Below are 18117 nucleotides of genomic sequence, written 5' to 3'. Positions count from 1 at the left end.
CTGACACAGTCTAACTAGCAAAGTGCAGGGAAGTGTGACTATTTTGGAAAGTCATGCATTAGCTTTGAGTTCCCATTTATGGAAAATTCAGAAACATGAAACATTTATGGAAGGGTGATGCAGGCTTAGATTCAATCTTTGGAGACATGCTTCCTTGATTTTGAGACCATTTTGCAGGTCATATAAAGCTGGAGGCAATTAGGTTGCCTACATGCATTAGCTTTGAGTTCCCATTTATGGAAAATTCAGAAACATGAAACATTTATGGAAGGGTGATGCAGGCTTAGATTCAATCTTTGGAGACATGCTTCCTTGATTTTAAGACCATTTTGCAGGTCATATAAAGCTGGAGGCAATTAGGTTGCCTACAAGGTACATAGATGATGTTATTTGACTTTCAATGAGTACATTTTGTTTAGTATCAGACGGTATGATGCAGGGTTAATTTCCAAGCAATAGGTTGGCCAAGACAGTGATAGTTTAGAATCAGAGTTTTGAATCATTTTCTTCTGGTGGACATTCCAGTTCGTGTATCGTAGAGATTGGATTCTGGAAATTGTTGATAAACAGGTATAGCCTTGAAAGAGCACTTCTGCTGCATGTGTGACAACACGATTGGCATACCTGCTGATATCTGCGAGTCTTCAGCAATGCAAATGACATAAATTTGTGCATAGCCCGTTGTTACAATTGGTGACAAAAGTTTCAAAGCCAATGCACCTTTGCTTCAATGGAGTTTAGTATGGTCATAAATACCATTCTAGGTGGATTAAATAAAAAAAGAAATTCAGTACTCCAGAAGAAGTTTGATCTTCATGTTCTGAGGACGGCCAAGGTTATGATTTATAGGATGTTTAGTGTATTGGGGCAGGCCATGTGATTACAGAGCTACCAGCTATTGGTAAATAGTAATATTATCTTGCAGAACTTTGCAGCCAGTATCCTTTATCTGGTGTGCCACATTTACTGCACCTTGCATTCTTTTAAGCCACTACCACATCTCAAAACAGAGCACTTTATTTTATCATCTCTATTTACTAGAAGCCGGTTGTAATTCAATATAACATACGCTGTCCCCTCCTTTTTGAAACCTTAAATGTTGTGATGACTGCATTTCAGTTTAAGACTTTGGGTTATAATTTGTGCTGTACAAATTATATGTGATCTTTTAAAAGAAATTATTTATGCAGCTTCTCTCTCATCTCTGAAATTCCTGATCTTTAATGAACCTTGAATGATTGCTTTGTGGTTGCGCAATGTCAAATGTGGTGGCTTGTTCATATGAAAAGCAATTTTCTGCTTTCAGTTACCATATTTAGGAGGGTCTTAACCAAGGATAAGGGTGAGGCTGATAGCCAACCTTAAGGCCTCTATAACTTGGATGAGTGATGATTTGATCGGCAAGGATTTGAGCAATATGGATAGGTTAATAACTTATTAAGTCTATGATTTTAAAATTCTGAATATTTTTTAATGAAATAATGAAAAGAGAATTTTCATTGCTTCATGTAATATTTAAAGAAATTATAGATGCGCACTTTGTTAAGTGTTTACATGCCCCTGTTGTTTGGAAAGCTTGCTTTCTCATTACAGCATCCACAACTGAATTCTCGTCTGCGTTCTCTTTCATCTCAGGCCACCAGAGTCTGGTGCATAAAGCATGGCGAGAAATACGCATCCACATATCATGAATGGCCAAGCCAGCGTGCTGTGTCACTGCATTATTTTTATTGGAACCCATAGAAGAAGCAAAGCCAGCCAAAACAATCACAGGCTTTGATCATAAATATAATCATTTTGAGGTACGCCATTTGAATTAGAAGTAAATAAACATTGCATCCTTTAAGTGTCATGAATTCGAAACCTCCTTTAAAGCATCATGGAGTATCGATGGATGAGCAAAACCCTTCATTGAAGAACCATAGCTAATGAACCAACTCAATTACCACGATCGCATATAACTTTGAAATCCTTGATCCGTTTGACCCATGGATCATTTGGTAACAAGCTAATAAGAGCAACCTATCATATGTACCATATGGCTGCCATTGCCTGGGAGCTAGCAAGGGAATGCAAAAATATGGGCCCACCTAACTGATTATGGTGGTTCATAAACTATAGTTGGTGCAAGAGAGAGATTTAAGTGATTAAACGCACACAATATGAGGATGATAATTAATAATATAACCATTCAGTAATTATCAGTCAAATATCAGAATGCTTTTAAATCTGATTTTATCATGGATATGTTATTATTCATGAACTTTCAAGTACTCTCCGGGTATGATTCAATATATGTCTTCCTGTTGACTGCATATCAAGCTTTTGTCCACTAGGTTGGTATTTTCTCTTTCCTAGCTGGTACCCATGAGTCACATCAGAAACTGTGTAAGCTTGGCCTTCTGTGGCAACACTCTCTTGCCAATGTATGTTCTGCTCAACGAGAGCAAAACAATAAGAAGAGGGTAAAAAAAAAAAAGTTATCAACAAGATAAGATTCTTTAGGAGAACCAGAAAGCTTATAAAGCTTTCAAAATTAAATGATAGACAAACCAAAATAGTAGGTAGTAATGATGCACAATTGGATGGACACTAAATGTATAGAAGCAGATGAGCTTGCTTTCAAATAGGTAATCAATGGATGCCGCAATAAAGAGGAGAAAAGCATAATGGAACTACAACAGTACTCCACAGCACCCTAGTCAATGCAAATTATCCATTGGTGCATTTATGCAGCCAATAGTGATTGTTTCAAATTGCAAAAGAGAGTGTGAATTAGTCTTTTTCCGACATCTTATTGGATGCCATAGTCTACATCATGCTGCCGTGTAATCTGGTAAATTGCACTCAGCGACATCACAATACTGTAGGATGAGCATGAAAATATTAAAAAAAGTTTCTGTTGCAATTATTAGGCAGCCTTAGTGCATCAGCTTTTAATGCTGGCATACATATTCCTCTGTGTAATTACAGTCGCAGAAGCATGTTTCCTGCAGGCAACCATGCAGGATACATAAGCTGCAATCTACATGGACTGAAAAGTGATGCATGACAAAAGCCTATATAACTTTTAGTTTTTGATTGCACCACATTTACAGATATTATGCTAAAGGTAGTAGATGTTACTTTAATTTTTCTGCTCTTGGCTATTCCTCAAGACCAAATCATCTGGACTATATTGCTTTTTTCAGTCAAGATTTCATTTAAGGCCTACTGTGATGGACAGAATTTTTGACCAGGCTAGTTGTTGTTAGTGAATGATCCATGTATGTGAGGACACACAGGGGCTGGAAGTTGTATATATATATATATATATAAACATCACAAATCCTCCAGTCAAATTTCTCAAATCCACTACTCAAAATATGTTATGTATTCAAAAATAACTTATTTGCAAGAATTATCAAATTACACACTACATTCTTGTTTCATTTTCAAAAATAAAGGGCAATGCTCATTTTATCAAATATAAAGTAAAAATCATAAAACAATTTAATAAAATAATTGTAATTTTTTAAGATCATTCTTCTTACAAATTGTGAGCAGACAGTACTACGAATTATTAGCTTACCTCTACCAATGACAGTGCTTACCAGTTCACACCTAATTAATATAAATTCAAATAATTCACATTAACTTTTAGCTTATTAATAATTCCCTAATTTTAGAGTTCTAATATTCAAATTATCCCATAATTTCCCTACACTTTCTTTATTCAAAACTCAAAATAAATAAAGGGATAGGGTTTTATTTCATGAATGCAAAGCCCTTTGCTGGACTTCTTATCTGGATGATTTCAACACACAAAGCAAGGCCGACCATGAAGGAAGATTTGCATCAAAAGAAGGATGAGGCCAACAAAGTGATAGTATCGAGCCACTCAAATCGGTCAAAATGATCAATTTCATCATATCAAGAAATAAGTATCCAATTAGAATAAGTGTAATGGTTCAGGTTATCAATGGTGGAGTCCCAAGGCCAACGGGGATCAGGGTGAAGACTGGCATGATGGATGATCGCAACAACACCAGTTCAGGATCCTATAGTGGGGTCAATCCTGAGGTCCACAAGAAAACAATAGGGACCCTCCACTGGATCCATAGATCCATGTAGAGATAGATAAAAAGAGGAAGAGACGAGAGAAAAAGAGAAGACAAGACGAAATATAAATAAGAAATAGAAGAAGGAAGTAGGCTTCATTACCTCTCGGCTCGCATTGGAAGGAGGAAGAGGGCTATGGTGATTGGTGGTGTTGCTGGAGCTAAGGCTAGCTAACAGGTGGTTGGCGATAGCGAGTTGGCTGAAAAATATGAGAAAAAAAGTAAATAAAAATGAGTTTTTTTAAAATATAATTTTTTATTATTTATTTTTAAAAATATCTCTAACCATAATTTATATTTCGATCTATTGTTCCTGTATGAAATCGTGGTTCCAACCCATAATTTCAACGTCATCTCAATTGAAATTATGGGTTGAACCCATGATTTTGACTGGGGGATGTGGCAGTTCAAAATAGCAAATCCAACTAGCGATTTCATTTCAGTGAAATCGCGAGTCCAACTGACGATTTCAGTGAAATTTCAGATCCAACCCATTATTTCATTGAAGTCATTGAAAACGTGGGTCTAACCTATGATTTTAATATTTTTAAATACCAAGCCAACCCATCCTGCTCCCATCCATCCAAGAAACCTCTCCCCTATTGACAACCTCATCCCCTATCAACTGAACCCACCCTGCTCCTCATCTATCTGAGAAACCTGTCCTCTTATTGGCAACCTCATTCCCACTCTAAAATTGACCTAATGGCTTCAAGAAAAGGAAGAGATATTTCAAAAGAAAAAAGAACTCGAGTAGAAAAAAGAAAACAACCATCATGTAGGTACGAAGAAGATTTATTTTTAAATAGTAAGTATAGCGAAAACTTTAGATCAAATTTTTCTCAAAGAAATATTGTAGAGGGAAGAGTAGTTGATTTAAGTTATTTTAGTAATTTTTGAATTAAATTTTTGTTTAAAAGGATAGGCTGGCTTTCTATGATTACGCTAAACAAGCCAACATATCCTAATCTAATTAAATATTTTTATAATAATTTTAATTTTAATAGTTCAGTTTATTCTATTACATCATATGTGAAAGAAAAAATTATCGAGTTTGATTATAGTATTATTAATCAAATTTTGGATATTTTGTCAAACGATGATAGATATTTCAGTAGTATTTGTTGGAGTCGTAGAGGTCTAGATTATCATACCTATATTAAAACTATTTTTGAGAGTGATAGTTTAGTTCGAAGTGCTAAACCTAGTGCACATCTGTTATTACTTAAAAATAGACTAATTCGTCATATTTTTACATTCAATTTCCTACCTAGAGGAGGTCACAGAGATAATGTATCACATGGATATTTATCTCCTCATAATGATTCTTTCAGATGATAGGATTAATTTGCTATATTTAATAATAAATTATATGAATGAATGCTTTCAAAATCTCAAAACTTGTTTACCTATGGAGCTGTTATAACCTCTATCTTTGAAGCCTTTAATGTCTCTATCACTGATGATGATAAAGTTAGTAAGCTTAGATCCATTGACACCTACAATTAGTCATCTCTAAAGCATATATACTTATTGATGGGATATAGAGGCATATGTTTGAGGTAGATGAAGAAGAAAATGATAGTGAAGGAGAAGGTCAGCCTATCGATAGAGACCAGCCTAGACATCCTACAATCCGATCGGTAGTCTTCCGATCTACATGTATTGTCTACTTGAGTAGATGCATTGAAGATATTTGTCAGGGAGGGACTTGCATATATGGATGTGTGACTAGACGAGACATTTGTATAGAAAAAATATCATAATATGCCTAACTTTCTCAAAGTAAAAGGCACACATTCTGAAACGGCGTATAATTTGTCACTTTACTAAAATTACTGTGAGCAACAAATTAAGGCTTAAAATAACTGCATGAGTCACATTATCAACTGATGTAAAGAGTAATATAGTGCTTAACACATTAAAAAGACGACCCATCTCAGGTAACAATACATATGGTATTGCAGAACTAAATCTAGAAAATGGACATAAAATTTAACATTAGCCTTTATTAGTTCTAAGCACATGTGATGCACATGAAAAGATTATGCAACCGTAACAATTAATGAATAATCAATGTATTACTCCAATATATTTTAATACAACATAAATGATTAAATTTTTTAAAAATATTTATTCAATTAAATTTAATCTAATTAACATAGCACAACTTGATCAAATTTAACCATATCTTTGAAAATAAATATTATACCATAATAATTTAAAAAAAATGACTTATGGTGGGGAATAAAAAAATCAGATGGAGAGGTAGAAAGTGGGGTGGTCAAAGGACCGAGGAACACCAAGAGTACAATGGGGCCGGATGGGGAGCATGGTGGGGTTAAACAAGGGCCAGACCAAGACAAATGAGGTCAAATGAGGATCAGATGGAGAGCTCGGATGGGAAGCTTTGTGGGGCCGGATGGGAGCCGAAGGGTGGAGATTCGATGATAAGAAGCAAGGTGGGCCGGAGGGCATAGATCGGATGAGAAAGGGTGTCGGATGTAGAAAAAGAGGTCAGAAAGAAGGGAGCAAGAAGGGACCACGATCAGAGAAAAGACACAACAGAAATCATGGCTTGAAGCCATCATTTCAAGGAAATCGTGTCTTCCAGACACCATTTCAGTAAAGCCATGATTTCACAATATGGTACTTTTCAGATGCAATGTGGTGGGTGGGTGTGCAACATAGAGGGTGAAATCGTGGCTTGAAGCTATAATTTCACCCTTGGAAGGCAGTTTGGGAAATAAGTTGGCGATGGAGGTATTTTTGAAAATTTATAATTAAAAAATAATATTTTAAAAAAATTCAAATAAAAATAAGGAATGGTGATGATTAGGCATTAAATCAAGCCTCAGGCATTATCAATGGTCAAGGGGGGTTCGATCAGGATCGGCAGCATGGTGGCGGTGAGGACAGGTGGCTAGCAAGGAGGAAAAGAAAAGAATAAAACAAGAGTCAGGGTCAAGAACACGAGCATCAATGGTCTCATCATCAAATCAGACTTTCTATCAATCGGACCTGCATGCAGGTCCCAACAAAGTGTGGCAGTGTTGCCGGTGACCGAAAAAAAGAAAAGAGATGGGGCACCGATACCTCATCTCCGGTGATATCTTGATTGGGATTTTGGGGAAAACAGAGTGGTGGAATGGTGACAAATAATAGAGTAGATAGGAAGAATTGGGTTGCAGGTGGCTTGTCCAGTGGTGGTATAAGCTGGGGAAGAGGGTAGACTATTTAAATAGAATTGGATGATAGGGTTTCCTGGCCTCCAGCCTCCTACCTCCTAGAACTTCAACCCCCCACAGGCAGTCATAAGGGAAGGTGGACTCCCATTGAGAGTCTGCTACCTGCTTGACATGTGCTGAGCACGTGTCTGACCAGCCTTGTGGTTCAATTGGATGGCAGGTTCAGGCCCAGGCCAGTTCCATCAAGTTAGGTTTTGCAAAGAGATGGAACTTTGGGTGTCCAAGAACCTGAAATATTTCAACTTGGCTTTGTTGGGCAAGTGGAGTTGGTGCTTGCTATCTTTATGTAGATGACACTCCATAAAGTATGCTTATCAGGAGCCTATATTATATAGATGGCACTCCATGAAGCCTATATTATACAAAGGGTATAGGATATAATTGGATACCTGGATGTTAGGTTCTGGTCTCATGAAAAAGGGAAAGGGTGGGCTCTCCATCGCCAGGGCCAAGGGGATCCTGGAATGGTCCCAAAACCCATGGCCATGCTAAGAAACTTGTGTTTCAAGGATTCCTAGCTCTGGCTCCTTGTAGGCTCGAGTGCTTGTTAGTTTTTAGCATTTGGCTTGTGGTAGTGTTTGCGACCTTGGTTTCAATTTGTGGGTATCCAATATATGGATGACAGATTAGATAGAATGATGTACCAAAAACAAAAATATATCATATAGAATGGATGGTGGACATTTATTTTTATTACATTCTTGGAAGATACTAACATGGAATCAAAGTAGATAGATAAGTATATATGAAGAATCAGGGTAAGTGCTTTTAAAGTGAGTGCCCTACATGGCGTGCTCTCTTACATGTAAAATTAATGTTGGATGCTAATGCCAACTCTTCAAGGTCATTCATTTGCTTTCATTCTAGTTTCATATTAGCTCCATATTGCCCTTGTACTTTGGGTTTATGAATGTTCTTTCTTTTTTTTCTCCTTCAATTATAGCCACTCTTATCACCAGCTTTACAATATTAATTAAAATCCCGGAGACAATTTTGAAAACAATGATTTGCTTATAGGATTGTAGATGGGCTTCTGTTCCACTTGGATTCTTTTTTTTTTTTTTTTGCTCCAGACTAGCGTAAAATGAAGAAAAGATTAATATGTGCATTGTTGATTGATATATGTGTGCGCGTGTAGAGAGAGAGAGAGATTCTATTTATAGAAGTCGGTAGTATCGAACAAATTGATCATATTTCTAATGAAGGTAATACTACTTGATCTACCAATCTTTCTCATAGCTAAATGGTAAAAATTATTCTTAACCAAACTCTTAAATTTGCTCCATGTTAGACTAGAAATATCGATATCCCTCTCGCAAAAATTTTACCAAAAGTATGATGGAAAAGCTTTAGGAGGGTAAAAGCTACCCTTTGGATGATGATGTAACCTTACACGGTAAAATAAGTTTGTAGCTGATCCAGCTAGTTGTCTAGATGCTCCTTGTTTGAAGCTCCATCATGCACTGGTTTCTCAATTCAACTTTTAACTTTACAATGAACTTTATTTTTGAAATTGGAGATAGCTTAGTATAGGAGTTGCTAGTGCTTTCTAGGCATCAATTAAGATGCGAGCATGTCAGTTGAGTGGTCACTAGTTGCGTGTGGCAAGTCATCACATTATCATCTCTCGATATAGAAGCCATCATTCTGATCCTTACTTTTCGATGCACTTGAAATACTACTAACTTTTCTCCCATCTACTTGAATTGCTCGCATGTGTGGACTACTAATTAGGTCCGCACTAATAAGATGATCAAATCAAAGGGAGAATAAAGCAATTGTTTCAATCTGCTTAATTCTAATCGTTCAAAAAAGAATAATAAAATAATAGACTTTCAAAAGCGGGATTCCAAGCCCTTTACTTTTTCAAAAAAAAAAAAAAAAAATCCTCTATTTATATTAGGGATGTTTGTATAGCAAATCTGGATAAAATTTCTCTTCTAGTTAAATGAAGTGAAAAGCAAGGCAGCACCCTTTTTACTTTCTTCTAATCAATGTGTAGAAAATTGTGGTACAAGGCCCTTGATTTACACTAGTGAGCTCGGTCATTTTAGAATCAGAGTCGATTCCTCTTCTGGTTAAGATAACTTTTTTCTTATCTCACCTAAAAAAAGATAACTTTTTCTAAAATAAAAAATATTATAAATATTTTCAAAATAGGATAAAGGTTAGATCTCAACTCTATTAACTTAGCCTTTTGTTACATCATCACATACCTCCTAGATTACAAGTTATAGCCTCCCAAACTTTGATTCATGACTGAGTATTGGATATAGTGAATCTCCCACTGAAACCCATCCAAATCTACGTGAACTGGTCAAAAGGTCCACAGTGGGTATAATGATCTTCATGGATTCTAAACTTAAATGCCATCTTGTATCTCGCTTGATCTCAAAATGAAAAATTTTCCTTTTCGGTTGGAAATTAGACTTGTGCTTTAATGAGAGATGAACTTTAAAATTTGTGCAAGATTTAAATTAGTTTTAGATTTTATTCCAGCCAATAGTCAAACATATTTTTGACCCATGGAAGATTAATCACAAGTGTAGAAAAACTCCTAGTCCACAAAAGCATGCTACTTAATATTCAAATCAATTATTTTGTTAATGAGTTACAAACAGTACCTAATTCCAAAAATTGTTACATTATTAATGTTTGCTAAACTAAAAAATATTAATTAAAAAACTTGGAGGTCTTTATTCTTCTTTATGAAAATTCAAGAGCAATATAACCACCTTTTTAGGAAAATTAGGAAAATCCAATATCTGCTCTGGGGTAAATTTTATGTCATTTGAGAATTAAACTACTGCTTTATGAAGTGAACGATTGAGTAACTCTTTTGCTATCCAAGCCCATGCAGTGTCTTTTTGTGCCTCTCTTTCTTCATTTTTTTTTTTTCCCCAAGCTTCTAATAAATAAACATCAATATTAGAAATTATAAAGTTGATATTAGAGAGATTCTCTCTCTTTCAGATTGTTGGGTACGTACTGCTACCACAATGTTTGTCTCTCTTCTTGCTCCACCCTATGCTCGACATTTTTGGTGCTACAAATCTTATCAATTAATTCCTTGGATGCACATCCGAATATCCTTGGATGACTAATGCAGTGTTTAGTAGGTAATATATAACACCCACCATGCTTTGCTTCATGGTTATACTGCCAGACATAGTCTTTTTGCTAGCAAGATAATCTTATACCTTGGCAAGACATCAAAGGAAAAAATCACCTATATGGCAAGGTGATTAAAATATTTTTTAAAAGTATTTAAAATTAGGGGGGTAATTTTGTTTTATGATAAAATTTAAATACCATAAGATCTGATTCATATTAAATGCATGCACTTATCCTTTACACTTATCTCTCCAATTAAATGCACAAAATTCCTGTTCTGCAAAATAAATTCTACACTTTCAAACTATTTAGATAATTTTTTTATCCCTTTAAAATTTATTCTGTAATCAAATACTATCAAAGGCTAGAACAAAGGAACAAGAGAGCAGTCCCAAACCTTCTTCGCCTTAATAGAATTCAAATGTTGATAGCAGCTTTCTAAAAAGTAGGCCTACATGAACTTTTATCCTTGCAGGGAGGATTAGCAGCATGATCTGCTAGTCCAAACGACAGTGAAATCTTTTTAAAAAGAAGAAACCATAATGAACCATGGCCATGGGATAAATAGGTGATTTGACATCACCAACCCACCAAAAGGAAAAAGCTCTGGGTTCATCCAAGCTCTTTAGTGGAGGGAACTTGCTTCTTGATTCATTTTTCTTTGAAAACAAGAACTTTCATGAGAGAAACTTTGACAAAATTAGTTGGAATCAAAGCCTTAAGATATGTGTATATAAACCATTTCTTCTGTGATTTGATCTAGGTTTAGCCTTTTAGGTAGGCCTCTTTTAAATTGTAATTCAGCTCAAGTCTAAGTCTAGACCCAAGACCACCACAACTATCATTAAATATTGGATTGATTTTGAAGACTCATGTAGACATCTAATTAATGATCAATAGGGGAGTTATGTTAATGATTTCTATTAGGTATTCAAATAGTGAATGTATCTTTATGGACCAGGCTAGTGTCTTGGAGTAGAATCTCACCAATGACTCATGCAGATTGGAATAAATTATTAATTTAAAGTATATGCACCTTTTTTTCTTAAAAAAAAAAGGTGTAGGAACTAAGAGAAGATCTATCTTGTAAGAAATATTTGGACCAGCCATCATTTTTCCCATCAGTGCATATTGGAGAATACATGCAATAGTGATTTTGAAATATACATCATTAATTAGAATTCACAACCTCTATCATATCAAATGCTTAAGCATTATGTGTGACTCGCACCACCAAATCATGCCTGAAAATATTTTTACTTCTTTATATTTTAAATTTATTTAAGAGGCATCTTTCATCTATCTTTTCTCATATGTGTTGTCTTGAGAGACAAAATCACAATTGATTTATCACAAATAAAAATTATACTTAGGAACCATCAAATTGTATCCCAAGCTATCAAGAAATAACATGATATTTGAGCATCCAATGACATCCATTCATACATAAAGTACCATGTGAATTCGTATATGCTCATAATTGTTATTTATTATTAATTCTTTTTAACTAAGGAAAAAAAACCAGAGACATGCATGTTGAACACATGCAAAAATATAGTTACAATGGGTCTATGCAATAATAAGCTAATATGCATACCAGCCCTCAAATTATATATCCCCATCATAAATAGACAATAAAATGCAAGATATTTAAGCATCCAATGTTAGTGATTCCTATGCAAAGTAACACGTGCATTAAGATTGCCTAAGATTTTTATGATAAGAAGAGTCAGGAATCCATGAACACATGAGGAAATAGTCACAGTGGGTTTGTATCAACAAACATATGATTAATGAGTATCCAAGGCCAGCCTTTCATGTGCGAGGTAGATATACCCAAGATTTTTATTAATTAGCATCTATATAACTAAGAGAATGCTGAGGAACATGTTAAAAATATGCAAAGCAATGGAATAATTGTTGGATTGTGTTCCAGTTAATAAATCGACTTCCTCGGATTCCTCAGTTCAGATTCCTCATTGTATGTTAGTGAGTTAAAAGAGTTAACAAATGAACTGGTATGAACTAAAACCAGATAAATTGAAGTATGTATGTATATATAGTATCCAGATAAACCTTGGCAAGAAGTATTCTAGAAGCTTAGGTATATAAACCAAACATTTAAGTAGAATCAAATCAATAGAATAAAGCAATCCATGTAAAATTCCAAAAGGAATAAACATAGAAACTTCAAGCAAGATTAGATCAAAGATCCGATTAAGAACTTCGACTAATTAAGCTATCGAGTTGGATCGTAGATTCATCATGCCAGGTGATCCAAAATCAAGTAATCCTTAACATGTTAACCAGGTTTTCTGTGGTTTCCTGTAAACTTTTCATGCACTTCCAAATCCTTTTTTAATCATTTCCTGCTAAAATTTCGCCCATAGATTCCCGCACTAGATTCCCACATTGGCAACGACAATTCTTAACTGGCTAAGAACTATCTAGTTTTCCCATTTCATGGAGTGTGACCAAACCTTCATTATTAAAAGACCCACCAGATTAGGCCTAACCGACCAACAATGTATCATTATGTTTCCCCACCAATCAAGCAAAGCGTGCTGCCAACTCCATGTTCTGTGATGCTCTCAAATCCCCCTGAAAACTCGCCACAGGAAACTCCACTCATATTACTATTATAATGGGATATCCAAAACATACCATCTCTTTAGCCAACAAAACTCTCCAGAAGGTAATAAAATTTCCATTTCCTTAGTGTTTAACAGAGGCCTTCAAAAAAGAAGCTTACCAAAGCCCATACTTTTTCATTACTTTAGACATAAAGCAGCTCCTGTCTATCAATAAAGTCTTTATCCTGATGCACGCTTCCAAAGCCTGTCCAGCCTCTATAAGTACTCTCCAAAGTCACCAGACTATCTAAACGCATTGACAAAGAAAGAGAGAAGAAAGAAAGGAAGAATGATCAAGTTGAGATCAAAGAAGCTCTTCAAGAGAAGCTCTAAATTGAGCAGCAGTTCGAGCAGCGTTGTCACTGGAGGCTGTGGTGGTGGTGTCAACATTGAGTGGGAGATGCGGCCTGGGGGCATGCTGGTTCAGAAGAGAGAGGGAGGAAAGGGTGATGAGGAGGTGATCACTGTTAGAGTCTCCACTGGGTCATATTGGCATGACATCTCCATTGGAGCCACCTCCACATTTGGTAAGCAAATGCTTTAGTTGTTACAATGGACCTTTTAATGTTGATTTGACTGTTTAGTGGTATATTGACATGAGGTGCTCCTATCTATCATCCAGCTAGAAATTTTCAAACCCTTTTTTCCCCCTAAGTATTGTATTGCTGTGTTTTAACAACCATTGCTAACCATCATCATGACAAATTAAAAAAAAAACACTTCGAACTGTTAGAAAATAACAGCAATACAGCACTCTGCATATTTTACAGACAACAAACATCAACTTGTTCTTATGTTTAAAATTGTAACAGTATATTGTTAAGTAACAGCAATGGGGACATGATATAGTTGTATAGAATCTCGAATTATTCTCATTTTTTCCCTATCCAAATGGTTCTCCATATTATAGTCCAGACTCAGTTTACTCAAGAAATCTGTTTGTTGTTATTAGTGATGGTGTTTTTACTAGTATTCATTTTTCTTATTTCTTCTGCACCAAATGTGTACATTAATATATTAATTATCTTATGTGCTTTATTTTTGTCCAAATTAGTAGATATCTTTTGTTTTCTGACATCTTTGTTAAATCACATATGCTGACCTTGTGACCATGGAGGTGCCTTAAAATTGTTAGGCAACTAGAGTAAATTTTCCTTGTTGCTAAAAGCCAGATCAACATCACTTCTAATTATGAAGTATCTGATCATCCATGGGTGTGTGTGGTATTGCAGGAGAGATGAAGATGGTTGTGTCCATGGTGACAGGGCTGGAGCCCAGAGAGCAGAGGCTTTTGTTCAGGGGAAAGGAGAGGGAGGATGGAGATCATCTCCACATGGTGGGAGTCAGGGACAGGGACAAGGTGCTGCTGTTAGAGGATCCTGCCATCAAGGAAATGAAGCTGCAAGCAATGTCAGGAAACCAAGTCATGGGGAGCCCTTGCCATGCCATTATAGAGGTGTAGGCCATGGGGTTGTGTCTTTGTTGCCTTTTGAACTAACTTCTTGAGAAGGTGCAGGGCCAAAGTTTATGCTGCCTCTGCAAGAGATAACTAGTCTGCTTCTAAATGTAGTGTGATCTTGAGTTATATGTAAAGCTGATCTCAAGTGGAGATGTTTCAGAGTTGCATTCCATAAATTATGGTGTAATGGAATGAAAACCTGACTTGCTTATGTCCAAGTATCAACATGTAGTTTTATGTAAATTTGATTTCATGTGGAGATGCTTAATACTTTCTCCTAGAAAAATGTAAGTTATTTGATGATTTTTATATCCTTTCACTTCTAGTTTTTATGCAATTGGGATCAAGGGAATGCTAAAGAGGAACTCCTAATGTCTTTTCTTCTTGAAAAGAAACTTTTAGTCTCCCAATCATCTAAACCCAAGCATTTTAACTACTGCTAATTATTTTTAGCTTTTAAGTTAGTCGTTTCATCACATTAAAGTTTAAAAGCATTTTAAGTTAATGCAGCAAAGAAAATTTGGACCCATATTCAGTAGCAACACACATGTGGAACAAAAGTCAACTCAGTTAGGGTCAGCTATATGAATCCTTTTCCTCCATCTACTCTGTTTAGAGCCATATTATCTGAAAAATGTATAGATATCATGTCATTCCTTCTACTTCATCTCTTGTGATTTTCGGTTTCCCTCTATCTTTTTTCTTTCTACATATTTCAAATCACTTCTTTGTGCTGGTACATCTCCAAATTATCTAAGTTACACTTTTCTTAGTTGTTTTCAACTGGTGTTACCCCCACCTTTTTCTGAATAACTTCATTACTTGTTGCATCTTTTATTGCATTATCATGCATTTATCTCAATATTCTTATTTTGGCCATACTCATCTTTATGCATATATATTGTTTTCTAGCTGCCTATTGTAAAGTATAGCTAGTGGCTATTCTATAGAATTTTCCTTTTCACTTATCATGTATCCTCGGATCATATAATATTCTAGTCGTACCTCTCCATTTTATCTTGCCTACATGAATAGCATCCCCTTCAATTTTTCTTTCTTTATGAATAATCAATCCTAGATATCGAAAATAGTCGCTCTTAGGAACTTTATGTTCTCGATTTCCATTCTACCTTCATCACTATTTTTAATTTACTAAAACTATATTTTTCATGTCCTGTCTTGATATACTGAATCTAAAATCCTGAACCTCAATCCTAATTTGATCCACTAACACTATATGATCAACAAATGACATACATCAAGAAATATCATCTTGGATATGCCTAGTAAGCTCATCAACAACAACACAAAAATATAATAACTTAGAGCATATCCTTGGTGTAAATCTTTTATGATTGGAAAATTGGTTGTATTATTACCAAGTATTCTCATACTAATAATCACTTCATTATACATATCCTTACTCATATTAATAAATGGATTTTTATTTTTTTTCCAACATCCAATATTAGACTTTTCTAGGGGATCACTCATATGCTTTCTAGAAGTCAACAAATATTATATAAAAATATTATCAATAAAAATTATATAAAAATATTATCTCTTTTCTCTATAATTCTCCATTAATCTCCAAAGGAGAAAATACCTTCCATAATCAACCTTCTTGATATAAAACTAAATTAGTTCTTTGATACATTTATATTATACCTCAACCTGTGCTCAATCACCTCTCCCAAAATTTAATAGTATGGCTCATAAGTTTAATATCAACATAGTTAGAATGATTTTGGATATATATCTTTATTCTTATAAATAAGTGCCATACTCGTTTGAGTGTTGTTGCCTTTGAGTGGTTTCACCACATGAAAGTTTGAAGTATCAAGCCAAATCAGATTACTTATGAAATGCTAATTGAAGTCATTGCACAAGATTGTAAACTAAGATTTGCAGATCTCTGTAGGAGAGGCAAACCATTTGATAAGACAAAAATAAACACTACAGGATGCAAGAAAGAAATGTAGATGGCAATATTCACTTGAAATCCACTCATGAAAGTATCTATCAGATATCCTGTGTATTTTCCCTGCCTGAGTCTCATGCATTAATCTATCAGAGCAGAATTTGTAATCAAGATCCTTTATTATGCTTTTTATGGTTAACTATTTAATCATATCAAATAGTACTGGGCTGCCACATATCCATGAAAATTTCATCACCATAGTCCATAAGTTTAATATTAGTGTTCCCCTCATGACTTGATATGCTGTCAATAAGCTTAAAATGAATTACTCGGTCTCGAACATTTTTTATGCTTTCTTGTTTGGTTTGTGCAGCTTCCTTTTACTCAAACTTTCTGATTGTCGTATAATCCCAAGTTGCTCTGCAAATATCATTTTCTTCCTGCAATAAGTGCATGGATAATATAAATTTTATTACAAAAATTTTTTGCCACCTATTGAAATATTTTTACTGCCTCTGGATGTCAGAATAGAAAATTTTCATTAAAAATGACAACAGTAGACATGCTACTTGCTTTATGATGAGAGTTGGCACAATGAAACATATGATTCATCTACCAGCATCATAATGTACATAGCTAAACATTATTTGCATCCTCTTATCTGCTAATCCAAACAACAGATGATAAATCAGCACCTATGAATATAATTTTTACTTAATGGGAACTTGTATAATATGTCTTTAATTTTTTCCTCTCCAGTAGTTATTTATTGATGTATCTTTTACTTAGGGATTGGTTCAACATGTTCCTGTTAGAATGACTTTCTCATTTTCAAAACTTACAAGGTATTTTGCTGATTGTTGATTCTATATTTTCCATTATAAATTATTCGTAGGTACATTTGATTCGGATATAGAGTATGTTTCTTAGGATTCCAAAATCAGCTTCTTAAGTGGCCTCCTCTTCCCTATAATGTGCCTGCTCTTTCTTTGTGTCTATGATTCATGACATGCCTCATCTGAGCCCAGTGTTCGTGAGACTCTATTTATAAGTAAATATTGAATGTTGAAAACTAAAACCCATGAAAAGTCAGTGGTTTGTGCATGTTATAATTTCTTTAGAGAATAGGAGGGACAAAAACTTATTGAGAATAAAAGAGAAGTAGTTCCAATTAGGTCAGGTTTTGTGTCATGATGTCATGTAATGATTAATTATCTTGAGATGATGAAGGAAAAAAAGAGAAGAATATGCAAAAAATACTAAGCATTGCATAGTATGAGCGTGTATATTGAGTATTTTGTGGAAATATGTCAGTCCTTTGTGTCATCAAAACATAGATAGAGGACAATCTTTGCTTCAAGTTCACCACCTGTCCACTAATTGCAATATAAAGAGTGCATGGAATAAAGCATACCTTCAGAAACTAGAAATTTGTTGCGATGTTCATTGCTCGCAAACCATTAACTGATTCCATGGTGCACCAGCCATGGTGTTGAGCTGCAACTATTGAGGCATAACCTTGCTTTTCAATCAAGCATGTGTACGTGATTCCTCTTCTTTCATCCTCAAAAAAATGGATTTTTCAAAAACATGCTTACAATTCAATGGACTTGCATCGAAAATTGAACCCAAAGATATGGAT

The 18117-nt window shown here is 35.0% G+C and overlaps 1 protein-coding gene across 1 annotated transcript; it reads left to right on the top strand.

Moving 5' to 3' along the window:
* The first annotated feature begins 13332 nt into the window (after window positions 1-13332).
* LOC105051315 (BAG family molecular chaperone regulator 3) lies at window positions 13333-14863 on the top strand. The gene is made up of 2 exons (XM_010931684.4): window positions 13333-13622; window positions 14328-14863. Exons 1-2 carry the CDS (start codon window positions 13385-13387, stop codon window positions 14555-14557), a joined length of 468 nt encoding a protein of 155 aa, XP_010929986.1. The 5' UTR covers window positions 13333-13384; the 3' UTR covers window positions 14558-14863.
* The last annotated feature ends 3254 nt before the right edge of the window (window positions 14864-18117 follow it).

Source organism: Elaeis guineensis, chromosome 9 (assembly GCF_000442705.2).
Source record: "Elaeis guineensis isolate ETL-2024a chromosome 9, EG11, whole genome shotgun sequence".
NCBI lineage: Eukaryota > Viridiplantae > Streptophyta > Magnoliopsida > Arecales > Arecaceae > Elaeis > Elaeis guineensis.
This window is presented reverse-complemented; position numbering and strand designations above follow the sequence as displayed.